This window comes from Aquarana catesbeiana, linkage group LG05, assembly GCF_042186555.1.
Source record: "Aquarana catesbeiana isolate 2022-GZ linkage group LG05, ASM4218655v1, whole genome shotgun sequence".
NCBI lineage: Eukaryota > Metazoa > Chordata > Amphibia > Anura > Ranidae > Aquarana > Aquarana catesbeiana.
Window position 1 is genome coordinate 578,103,169 of NC_133328.1, and position 13,264 is coordinate 578,116,432.

The 13,264-nt window shown below is 43.0% G+C and overlaps 1 protein-coding gene across 1 annotated transcript in view; it reads left to right on the plus strand.

Annotated features, from left to right (window-relative positions):
- SPAG1 (sperm associated antigen 1) overlaps positions 1 to 13,264 on the plus strand; it is a 145,194-nt gene that overhangs the window by 58,498 nt on the left and 73,432 nt on the right. Inside the window, exons 11-12 of the mRNA XM_073632038.1 lie at positions 8,336 to 8,734; positions 9,001 to 9,100. Coding sequence (XP_073488139.1) covers positions 8,336 to 8,734; positions 9,001 to 9,100 — 499 coding nt within the window. The remainder of the gene's footprint in view (positions 1 to 8,335; positions 8,735 to 9,000; positions 9,101 to 13,264) is intronic.

Sequence of the window (13,264 nt, forward strand, 5' to 3'; positions counted from 1 at the left end):
ACGGTGGGTTCCCCGTGGACAATACCGTTACGCCCAGACCTGTTATCTCAGGGTCCAGTGTTCCATCCTGCCTTACAAACGCTAAATTTGACGGTTTGGCTATTGAAACCCACATTCTGAAAAATCATGGGCTTTCAGGTCCTGTGATAGCTACCTTGATCAATGCAAGGAAGCCAGCTTCCAGAGTAATTTATCATAGAGTCTGGAGAGCTTATGTATCCTGGTGTGAATCCAGGGGTTGGCATCCTAGAAAATATGTGATAGGTAGAATTCTTGATTTTCTACAATTGGGATTAGAGATGAAGTTGGCCTTGAGTACTGTCAGGGGCCAGGTCTCGGCCTTATTAGTATTGTTTCAACAACCACTTGCTTCGCATTCTTTGGTCCAAAACTTTATGCAGGGGGTGACGCGTCTTAATCCTCCGTTTAAGGCGCCCCTAAACCCCTGGGACTTGAACTTGGTTCTGTTTGTTTTACAGAAACAGCCCTTTGAACCAATACGTCAGATTCCTTTGGTCTTGTTGACAAGGAAGTTAATTTTTCTGGTAGCCATTTCTTCTCCTAGAAGAGTATCAGAATTAGCAGCTCTTTCCTGTAAAGAGCCTTATTTGATTGTACAAAAGGATAGAGTGGTACTGCGCCCTCATCCTAGTTTTTTACCGAAGGTGGTTTCAGATTTTTATCTAAAACAAGACATTGTTCTGCCTTCCTTTTTTCCAGATCCCTGTTCTTCGGAAGAGAGGTCACTACATTCTTTGGATGTAGTAAGAGCAGTCAAAACCTATTTGGAAGCAACTGCTAAAATTTGCAAAACGGATGTTTTGTTCGTGCTGCCAGAAGGTCCCAATAGAGGACAAGCAGCGTCAAAAGCTACCATTTCTAAATGGATTCGACAATTGATTATTCGGGCTTACGGTTTGAAACAGAAGATTCCTCCGTTTCAGATCAGGGCACATTCCACGAGGGCTATTGGTGCTTCTTGGGCAGTGCATCACCGAGCCTCTATGGCTCAAATCTGCAAGGCCGCAACCTGGTCTTCAGTCCATACATTCACCAGATTTTATCAGGTGGATGTGAGAAGGCATGAGGATATCGCCTTTGGGCGTAGTGTGCTGCAGGCAGCGGTACAGGGTCCTCAGGTCTGATTGCACCCTACTTGGTTGTGGTTCCCCTCCCCTCAGATAGCATTGCTCTGGGACATCCCATCAGTAATTACAGAGGCTCTGTGTCCCGTGATGTATGAGAAAGAAAATAGGATTTTTTATAACAGCTTACCTGTAAAATCCTTTTTTTTCGATGTACATCACGGGACACAGAGGTCCCGCCCCTCTTCTAATACACTTATATTGCTTTGCTACAAAACTGAGGTATCCCTGCAAGGGGAGGGATTATATAGGGGGTTGAACTTCCTGGTTAGGGTGTGCCAGTGTCCAATCACCTAGTGATACCTATATAACCCATCAGTAATTACTGAGGCTCTGTGTCCGGTGATGTACATCGAAAGAAAAGGATTTTACAGGTAAGCTGTTATAAAAAATCCTATTTTTTGTGGCTCTTGAATAATAACATCTTCCATCCTGGCTTTTTGATAAACAAGCAGATCTGTCTTGGCCTTGAACGTCTAGGACAGCCCATAAACAGACAGGGAACTACCACTGCTAGCAAACAGAGGGCCTGGGAGCTTCAGAAGTCTAATGCCGCGTACACGCGGTTGGACTTTCCAACGGGAAATGTTTGATGTGAGCTTGTTGTCAGTGTGTGTATGCTCCATCGAACATTTGCTGTCGGAACTTCCGGCCACAAATGATTGAGAGCAGGTTCTCAAATTTTCCGCCAACTTCACTTTGTTGTCGGAAATTCCGATTGTGTGTACACAAGTCCGTCGCACAAAAGTTCACGCATGCTCGAAATCAAGCAGAAGGAGCCGCACTGGCTATTGAACTTCCTTTTTCTCGGCTCTTCGTACATCTTGTACGTCACCACGTTCTCACGTTCGGAATTTTGGGCTAACATTTGTGTGAACGTGTGTATGCAAGACAAGTTTGAGTCAACATCCTTCGGAAAAAAATCCACGGTTTTGTTGTTGAAAAGTCTGATCATGTGTACGCGGCATTACAGGTGCTTCCCGTCAACTGCTTAACCCAACATGCCATCTTCTGAACTTGCAGTATGCATGAGGCCAGGCAGATGATAGCAGCAATTGTAATGCTGGCTTTACACTTGTAGAATTTCATTCAAAAGCGTGAATGAGAAGGTATAAAAATTGCTTGTCCAACCATTGGATGGTGCCTTCATGGACTTATTTTGTTTGAGTGCCAACACAAGGCATTGATTTTTGTACAATGAACATTCTACTTCAGGATTAGGTTTGAGCCTAGGTTCACACTGTGCACCTCATGTGAATCACACAGGAATCACTCCACATTCCAGTGCAAATCACATGTGATTCTGTGTGGTGCGTTTTGAGCCCATTCATTTTGGGCAGAACACAGTTTGATTGCTATGTATTGCTGGACCACTGTTCAAGCTGCAATAAGGAAGCTTGAACAATGGTAAGGGGAATCTCTGTCCTCAGTCCCTTTCTCTGTCTCAAAAGTGAGATATCAGGGGTCTGATATTTCAACAAAGCTCCCCAACGGGGCTCCTAAAAAAAAAAAAAAAAATTGTATGAAAATAACAATAAAATCAGATAGTGAAAACAAAACACTGACACCGACCATTGCCCTTCTGACACCATCCTCTGCCCTACTGACAAAGTCCATTGCTCTACTGACTGACAATATATATACACATACACGGACACAAGTGTGTTTGAGCTTTAACAACTCATGATACATTAGTGTGATGGTCAGTGGTGAGAATGCTCCTTACACTTGTGGACATTGATAGGAATTACCCCCTTACAGATAGCTAGAAAGATCATTGGTGTCACTGGGAACTTATCTGAGAGGCATAAATTGCTCATTGCTTAAGGAATCCCTTAGCAACCTCCTGGAGGAACCCTAGAATCTCACGGAACCCTGGTTGAGAAATCCTGGTATAGATTACAAGGACCTAGTCTCAGATTTTTTTTTTTTTTTAATGGGACCACAGAACCACCAGATATAAAGCATTGCTTTGGGATGATTCAGGCATCTCCAGAACTGGTCAGTGAGCGAAGGTAGATTTGGTGAAGTGTGGTGAGACAGCAGCAAGTAAAAAAATAAAGGAGAAGTCCAGCTTGAGCTTGTTTGGCTAGGCTTCTCCTATGGGTCACAGGAGTGCTTGTCGTTTTGCACTCCTGATATCACGTCACAGAATAATATCAGTCCAGGCACCACATAATCACGACAATAAAGTCTTGATCCGCCAGGTGCGTGGACTGATACCCGTCTCAGCGAGCTGCTGAGAGCCTGAGACGGCCGCTCCCCGCCCCTCCGCCCCTCCACACCTCAGTGCTCCAGTGAGTGTGGAGAAGCAAAGAGGAGAGATGCTGTTTGACAGTCAGCAGCTCTCTGCCCGGGGAGCTGAGAGAACCGAGCCATCTGCGATGTTCGATCGCTTGGTTCTCAGTGAAGAGGCGGCGGGGGACAGATGCAGCATTGGTCCGATGCTGCATCTACCTAGGCAAGTATGATGTGGGGGGGGGAACCTACTTCTCTATTAAAGCGCCACTGTAATTTTATCCATGAAAACCATTATTAAAAAAGAACTACTTCTATCAAGGAAGTCTGTTGTTTTTCTTCTTCTGATCAAAGGTGTACAGTATAGATATTCCAAATATACTTTCACTTTCACCAGCTCACACTGCTGTGTGAAGTGTGTCACGATTTCACTTAGATGTGTCAATTCCCTCTTAAGCCCTGAGCATTATTCTATAGCCTAATATTGTTAAACAGAAATTACCATTCAAGTATGTCAGGGAGAAAAACATTTTATTTAATTGCATCTCTCTGCTTTTCTACATATACAGTACATTAGATCCGGAAAAATATTTTAAAAACATAGTCGATTTAAAATCTAACTGAATGACATTTAGATTGATAAACACTGTGTAATATAATCAGTTGACAAGAAAAGTATGGGAATCGCAGAAAAAAAAAAAAAAAAAATCATACTCCCCTAGATGGCCGCAGCACCAATCCCAGCTGCAGGTGTTCCCTGCCATCACTAAGACTGAGAACTGAGCGAACAAACATCACTGATCGCTCAGCTCTTGGTCCTCAGCCTGCAGAGAGCTGGTGACTGTCACTGGTTCACTGCTCTGCCCCTCCAGTGCTCACTGGAGCGCCGAGCTGTGGAGGGGGCGCGAGCGGCTGGCTCTGGCTCTCAGTGGCTCACTGAGAGACTGAGCCAGCTGCCAGTCTAGGCTTCTGGCCAGATCTTTTCAGAGCCTGGACCGGCTCTGTGAAGTTAGCCGACAATTTATTTAATTTAAATTTATTGTCATAATTAAGGTGATAGAAACCCTTGGGAAGTGTGTCACCAAAACGAAAATTCCTACTGTAGACTTCAGGGAAAATTGATGAGCTAATTACAATACCAGCAACATTTCTTGGGGCATTCTGTACACACCGATAGGCATTCCCTGACAGGTGTACTTATGTATGAAAATGTTGATTGCATTACAGGTGTTACATATCGCCACGCACATAGGAGTCAGGACAGTAATTCTAGGCTCATTTTGCACATTTAACTCTAAAGTGATGACCTATAGGGGATTTTAAAGTGTCCCTATATCTGATGAGAAATTTAGGATACCAAAGTTTGTTGTCTTTTTATGGGCATGTGCAATTTTAAAGCTTGGCATGTTGGGTATCTATTACTTGGACAACCACATCTTTTATATTTTTACCATCAAAATTGGGTAATATATTGTATTTCTGTGATCTAAAATGAAATTTAGTGGATTTTTTTAAATTAAAAAGTTGTGCTTCATAAGCCGTTGTGCAAATATGTGACAGAAAAAGTTTAAACTACCACTGTTTTATTCTTCAGGGTGTCTGCTTTCAGAGAAAATATTGTATATAATGTTTGTTATACGCTGGACTCCCTCCCTACCCCCTCCCTGGTCCCCGCAGTATTTACCTCTGAAGTTGCTAAGCTGTCAGCACCTCCGCAGCCAGTACAGCAATTCGGAGATTTGAAATCCCTGCTTTTCTCTGTCTCCAAATGGATTCTGATTGGTCGTTGTCACAGAGACAGCACTCACCAATCAGAATCGTTCTGGTCCATGCTGAAAGTGCTCCTTGTCTCAGCTTGTTACCTGTATAAAAGACACCTGTCCACAGAATCAATCAATCAGATTCCAATCTCTCCACCACGACCAAGACCAAAGAGCTGTCCAAGGATGTCAGGGACAAGATTGTAGATCTACACAAGAACACCATCCCCACCGTCAAACATGGAGGTGGAAACATTATGCTTTGGGGGTGTTTTTCCTCTAAGGGGACAGGACAACTTCCCCGCATCAAAGGGACGATGGACAGGGTCATGTACCATCACCTTGGGTGAGAACCTCCTTCCCTCAGCCAGGGCATTGAAAATGGGTCGTGGATGGGTATTTCAGCATGACAATGATCCAAAACACACGGCCAAAGCAACAAAGGAGTGTCTCAAGAAGAAGCACATTAAGGTCCTGGAGTAGCCTAGCCAGTCTCCAGACCTTAATCCCATAGAAAATATGTGGAGGGAGCTGAAGTTTCAAGTTACCAAACATCAGCCTCGAAACCTTAAGGCGGGGTTCACACCATTGCGAATTGGATGCGGAAAATATCAGGAGATTTTGATTGGCTCTTTATGGAGCTGGTTCACATATCTCCGCAGCAGGTCCGGTACGTTTTGCACAAAAACGCTGTGCTTCTTTTGGTCCGTTTTCAGCTCTGAATTCAGCCCAAAATTCGGGCTGAAATCAGACCTGAAACAGTGAACCAGGACGCACCGGACCCCTGCTGTGAGCCGGATGCAGTGATGATGTAAACTCAGCCTATAGACGAACCTGCAGTCTGCTCACATAATTTGTAATAAAAACATCTTTGCCATTCTGAAGCTTCCCTCCAATCACTTTGCATATTATTTTATATATACTGTGATTCTGTACTTGCCAAATATGCTGCAGAAATCTCCCCCCACTGAGTCTGGCTGCAACCATTTTAATTGTGGGCAGCTAAAGCTGCTGCCTGTTCACTTCCTGGATACACACAGAGGCATGCCTCTAGCTCTGCAGCTCTCATTGGCCTTCTTATGACTCATCCCACCTCCCTTTCTGGCACACTCTCAGGAGAGTGAGAGAGAGAGCTGTGCATGATGTCATAAGCCTAGGCTTTTTACCAGACAAGAAACAGGAAGTGAGCTGTATAAGGTATTTACTGGCAGAAAAAAAATGTTTTACTATCCAAAGTTAAAACAACAAGGAGAGAACATTTAATAGATGGAAAGTTGAAAAAATGACTGAAGGTTCGCTTTAATTACTTTAATGAAGATCTGCAAAGAGGAGTGGGACAAAATCCCTCCTGAGATGTGTGCAAACCTGGTGGCCAACTACAAGAAGCGTCTGACCTCTGTGATTGCCAACAAGGGTTTTGCCACCAAGTACCGTATTTTTCGGACTATAAGACACACTTTTTTCCCCCAGAAATGTGGGGAAAATGTCTCTGCGTCTTATGGTGTGAATATACGACAGGCACCGCCCCCCTGTCACCACCACCGGAAGAGAGGCGGGGCAGACATCCAAACCCCCCCACATGGGCGCCGTGCAATGACCCCCCCCATGGCGACTGGGCCTGACACAGAAAACAGCATTCGGCCGCTCGAGCTGCTCTTTCTTCTGTCGGGTGGATGGGATAACATCAGGTAAGGCTGTTTTTGTGGCAATGGTCACTCTGCATTATTGGCAATGGTCACTCTGCATTATTGGCAATGGTCAGGCTCCATTTATGGCACTGGTCAGTCTGCGTTTATGGCACTGGTCAAGCTGCATTTCATGGGCACTGGAAAATATTTTAGTACACCATTTGGTTCAGAATATTTTTTTTTTTGTCCTTGTTTTCCTCCTCTAAAACCTAGGTGCGTCTTATGGTCAGGTGCGTCTTATGGAGCGAAAAATACGCTACTAAGTCATGTTTTGCAAAGGGGTCTAGAACATATTTCACTTATTAAAATGCAAATCAATTTATAACTTTTTTGAAATTGTGTTTTTCTGGGGGTTTTTTTTGTTATTCTGTTTTCACTTTTAAAAGAAACCTACCATTAAAATTGTAGACTGATCATGATTTTGTCAGTGGACAAAATCAGCAGGGGAATAAAATACAGTGTGTGTGTGTGTATAGAGATAGATATTTATCCTTATTATTGTTGCTAATAATTTAAATAAATATATATATTTTATATTTATTATTAATAATAATAATAATAATAATAATAATAATAATAATTTTATATATATATATATATATATATATATATATATATATATATATATATATATATATATATATATATATTTTTTTTTTTTTTTTTTTTTATTTATAAATATATATATTTTATTTTTTTTATTTATAAATATATATATTTTATTTATTTATGAATATATATATATATATATATATATTTTATTTATAAATGTAATATACTGTATACATACACACACAGTATATTTATTCATTTGAATTATTTTATTTTACAGGAGTAAATTTATTGATTGATTTTTTCTATTTTTCCACAAAAATGGAATTACCCTTTAAATGTATGGCACATCGACCGATCGTTGTGATTTTCAGATTTTTTTTTTTTTTCCTGGATAGTGATCAATAATACAATCACATATAAAATGTGTTCTGTGTATGGCTGCCATTACTGCTAAGATTGAAATTTTGCAGCGTACAGTAAAATGATGCCACAAAAGGAGCCTCTACAAATTCTTGCCAGTAATCTGTATGGTGGGGAAGCGGGTAGATGTTTTCTTTTAGGCCACAAACCCCTTTCCTGTATCCGGCAACAAAGCAGAGCAGCCAGTGTTACCAGTCCCTGTGTCTGACCATCTGCTTCTGACAGGTTTAGCATGTAACTGGCCAGCTTGAAGAATGACTATTGTATTAGGTATGTTAATTGTAATCCCTGAACAGGGGAATGTCTGGGACAATCCTGTGCAATCTCCGGGGCGTATTGCTCTATTGACACTTCCCTGCAGGGATGCAACTCCTACCTAGATGTGTTCAATGGATACGTTTGTGTTATGTGGGTTAAACTGTCAAATCGCTGCTATTACCATTAAGCGTGCATTTGTCACACCCCTGCTGTAGACAGTGCAGTAGATTGCTCTGCTGATGTCGATTCTAAGCCTGTAACTTCCTTGTAGAAGCCGGTGTGACAGTGGGAGGAGAGACTGCAGGCGAGCTGACTGAAATGGGGAATGCTCAGAAAAAGTTTCCTAAGAGAGCCTTTGAAAAGAAGGAGGAGGCCGATCAGACCCCCAAGCACAACAAGGCTAGCAATCAGAATGGAGTGAAGAACGACAGCGGCAATCTACAGGCAAAGGATCCTCCTGAAGGCAAGACGAAGCCTGGACATGGCAGCACACGAGCCCCTACCACTGAGGTCACATCCCGGACTGGCAGCCAGGGAGACAAGCTGTCATCTGAGCTCCTTTCCCCATCGGCGAGGCTGAAAGCCCAAGGCAACCAGCTCTTTAAGAATGGCCAGTTTGGGGAGGCTGCCGTCAAATACTCCGAGGCGATTGAAAATTTCAAGAACGCAGGTCAGTTTTATCTGCATGCCGGTATTTCCAATGACAGGCTTTGAATTTGACAGGGACGGGCCATGCAGCAGTTCTCAAAAATCAAAATGCTGGTCAGGAATCCGCTGATTGTTTTTTATAAACCAAATGTGTTTAATTGTCAGTATTAGTGCTTATCAGAGGGCTGCGCTACCTGTTTTGTGGATACTGCAGTGGCAGCAGATTGTGCTGCAGTGCTGCTGCCTTTCGGCTTGTCTAGATACTAATGCATCTCTCTAATAATCCAGGAGCCGAGGACGCCGAGGAGCTGGGAATCCTTTACTCCAACAGAGCCGCCTGTCACCTCAAGGATGGGAACAGCTTACAGTGCATTGAAGACTGCAACAAGTAAGTCACAGATGACATGCTTTACTGACAGCTGCATTCAAAATGGTGTTAAAGTGGTATTCATCCCAAAAGAAAACATTTATTATATTGCAATTTACCAGTTCTTAGATGTGGTGGCTGCATTAAAGGGGTTCTAAAGCCTGAGGGTTTTTTACCTTAATGCAGGGATATGCAATTAGCGGACCTCCAGCTGTTTCAGAACTACAAGTCCCATGAGGCATAGCAAGACTCTGACAGCCACAAGCATGACACCCAGAGGCAGAGACATGATGGGACTTGTAGTTTTGCAACAGCTGAAGGTCCGCTAATTGCATATCCCTGCCTTAATGCATTCTAAAAAACCTGTGCTGCAGGATCCCCCCCCCCTTTTATTCTTACCTGATCCCGACCAGATCCAGAGATCTCTCCCGCCGCTGTCTCCCTTCTCACTGGGCAGATTGATAGCAGCGGGAGCTATTGGCTCCCATTGCTGTCAATCAAATGCTGTGAGAAGGGAGCAGGGGGCGGGGGCGAGCCCGCATGGGAGCCCCCATAGAAAGTGGGCACTCACCGAAGAGGAGGAGCCTGGAGCGCCGGTGTGGGACCCCAGATGAAGAGAATCGGGGCTGCTCTGTGAAAAACCATTGCACAGAGCAAGTAAGTATAACATGTTTGTTATTTTATTTTTTTAAAATGAAGGTTTATTGTCACTTTAATTTTTTTTTAGGCTTTTTTTTCCTTATATTTTCACATAGTGATCTGGCCAGTAAGTATGTTGTTTTTCAACAGAACAAGCTGTCCTGCAGATGGAGCAGTTAGAGGGTTGTGCAGATGTAGCAGTTAGAGGTTTGAGGAAAACCATTTTACCAGGGGTGCTTACAATGTTCAGCTTTTATTTATTTACATAGAACCTTAAAAATGATACACAGTATCTCACAAAAGTGAGTACACCCCTCACATTTTTGTAAATATTTTATTATATCTTTTCATGTGACAACACTGAAGAAATGACACTTTGCTACAATGTACAGTAGTAAGTGTACAGCTTGTATAACAGTGTAAATTTGTTGTCCCCTCAAAATAACTCAACACACAGCCACAAGACTGACCTCCCACCCCTTCAACCTCTGCAGCAATGCTGGCAGCACTCATACCTCTATTTCCCAAAGACAACCTCTGGATATGATGCTGAGCTTGTGTACTCAACTCCTTTGGTCGACCATGGCGAGGCCTGTTCTGAGTGGAGCCTGTCCTGGTAAACCGCTGTATGGTATTGGCCACCGTGCTGTAGCTCGGTTTCAGGGTCTTGGCAATCTTCTTCTAGCCTAGGCCATCTTTATGTAGAGCAACAATTCTTTTTTTCAGGTCCTCAGAGAGTTCTTTGCCATGAGGTGCCATGTTGAACTTCCAGTGACCAGTATGAGAGAGTGAGAGCGACAACACCAAATTTAACACACCTGCTCCTTAATCACACCTGAGACCTTGTAACACGAATAAGTCACATGACACTGGGGAGGGAAAATGGCTAATTAGGCCCAATTTGGATATTTTCATGTAGGGGTGTACTCACTTTTGTTGCCAGCGGTTTAGACATTAATAGCTGTGTGTTGAGTTATTTTGAGGGGACAGCAAATTTACACTGTTATACAAGTTGTACACTCACTACTTTACATTGTAGCAAAGTGTCATTTCTTCAGTGTTGTCACATGAAAAGATAGAATAAAATATTTACAAAAATGTGAGGGGTGTACTCACTTTTGTGACATACTGTATGTAACCTTATGTAAATCCCAAAAGGAACAAATCTGTTGCTGTAACTGCTTAAAAAGTGTTGGCTGGAGTTTGGTTTCATTTTGTGTAGCGTATCTAAATTTGCTACTACACTCCCCTGCCCCCAGACTGCCAATGCTGCTGTCTAAAGGTGTCTCTATAGCTTCATCCAGAGTGGAGGGCTCTAATGCAGAAGATGTGTTATTGGTCAGATCACCAGGTGAAAACAGAGAGGATCAAATCCTAAAAAAAAAGATGCAGGCACCACATCTAATGATTGGTAAGCTGCAATGTGTTACATTTTTGGTTTTGGATTTAATACCACTTTAAAGAACTCCAATTATCCCAACTGGAGACATCAGGTCTAGGCGAGTGTATTGGTGTTGTTTGCCCTGCAGGCCTTCCATTCATAGATGTGGCTGCTGTGTGTCCTCACAGTAACTGCTGGGCCCATAGACATCTACAAGGATTTCTTTGGCACCCATAGAAATTGCAAAGAGGCATGCAGTGGCTAAATCTGTCAGCTTCATTTCACTGCTCCAGCCTGATTTCCCATCTAGGGATCGGTGGATTATTCTTTTCATTATTTAGCTTGGGTAGTCACCAGGACCTTCATAAACCCCTTGTGGTGGTGAAATCTCTGCCCCATCATTTCCAACTTTTAGGGGTCTCACTGTTCCTGCTAAATGTTTTAGATATTTTACAATAGAGAGTGCAGCAGGAAGAGCTAAACTGCATTATTGGAGGCAGAGCTGGAAATCCCTGCAGGGACCTCCCAAAGAAGAAAGCTGGGGAGGGGGGGTTAGATTCTACATATCCATCCATAGCTGGCATATCACTTTTTTGGTGGATCAGCCTGTTTTCAGAGGCACAGAGCTGCATGTGTATTCACAGCAAAGCCTTTAGATGTTATGTGATCAGGGAGATCAAAGGTCAGGCCTGACAGTAGAACAAGAATTCTTTGAACGCAATCACATTACAGTGGACAGATCTGTTGTCTAATATAAAGCTCCAGCATTTAACCAAATAACACACAGTAGCCTTCAATGGGATTTTTGAGCAGATTCTAGATTGACAGCAGAAATAAGATACACGCAAACACCTTAGAGCCATAAATAATGCCACAGTCAATTTTATGGCAAGTTTGGCATTTGCGTCTTGATTTATGAAAATTGGGGCAAGGTTATTCATCTTAAGGGGTGGTGATTGTTCCGTGCCATTTACTGCAAACAAATCCAGTTGTTTGGCCCTTAAGAGAAGCAGAACTCTCTCCTCGGTATGTATGGCATTTATATAAAATTGGTGTGCTAACTGCCCTTGGAGGTAACAAATGACCCCCCGATTAGATTGTGCTCATATGAAAAGGTTATGAATATCTCCACATTGTTCACATACAGTATATTATCCATTAACTTTACTCACAACACTTCCACAAACTGCTATTAAGCAATTATGGAAATAAAGTAATGCAACTGATATTTGTTGCTGCTTCGCACTTGTGATCTTACACACTGCAATACATTATTTCAAAGAACTGTGGCATCATCGTATATGCTTGCAAAATCACAGTAACTGTAAAAGCCCAGCCATATACTTAAAGTGGTCCTAAAGTCAAAAGTTTTTTTTTTTTTTATCTTAATGCATTCTTTGTATTAAGCTTAGAAACCTTCCACTAATGCCCCCCCCCCCAAATACTCACTTAATCCGGCGATGCACTCATCTATAGCGCCTTTGCTCTCTCTTCCTGCTGTCACAGGACACACTGAGAGCAGCAGGAGCCATTGGCTGCTGTCAGTCAAATCCTGTGAGCAGGGATTGGGAGGGCAGGACCAAGCCGCGCTGTATGTGTCTATGAACACACACTCCCCGGCTCAGGAGCATGCCCCAATGTGTGCCCCCAAAGAACATGGCTTGCCATGGGAGCACACGCAGGAGAGGAGGAATGGACAGCGCTGGCGGGGGGACTCCAGGCAGCTCTGTGCAATACACTTGCACAGTGCAGGTAAGTATACTCTCCTTTTTTTATTTTAGAAAGAAAAAAAACTTTTACAATCACTTCAGGCTGCTGGGGAGGAGGAGGGGAAAATTATTTTGGGGAACCTATGTCTCTGATTTCTCATCAGGCTCCGCTCACTGTCAATGGCACTGCTTGCAAGGGAGCTGTTCACTGTGAAGCTAACACTATCCTTGACAACCAGTGGCAGGTTGGGAGGGGGATAGTGCCAGCAAACATACCATTCTGATACACTGTGTACAGAGACGGGCACTCTGCCTATCTCTGTATACAAAGTTACAGTTGGGCTTACGGTGGCATTAAACTTAAAAATAAAAAAAAAAGCTGAGAGGCAGGGTTTTTATGGCAGAAAACACCCTTTCGGTTTCTTTTGCCATACATGCTTCCTCCTGCTTGTTAGT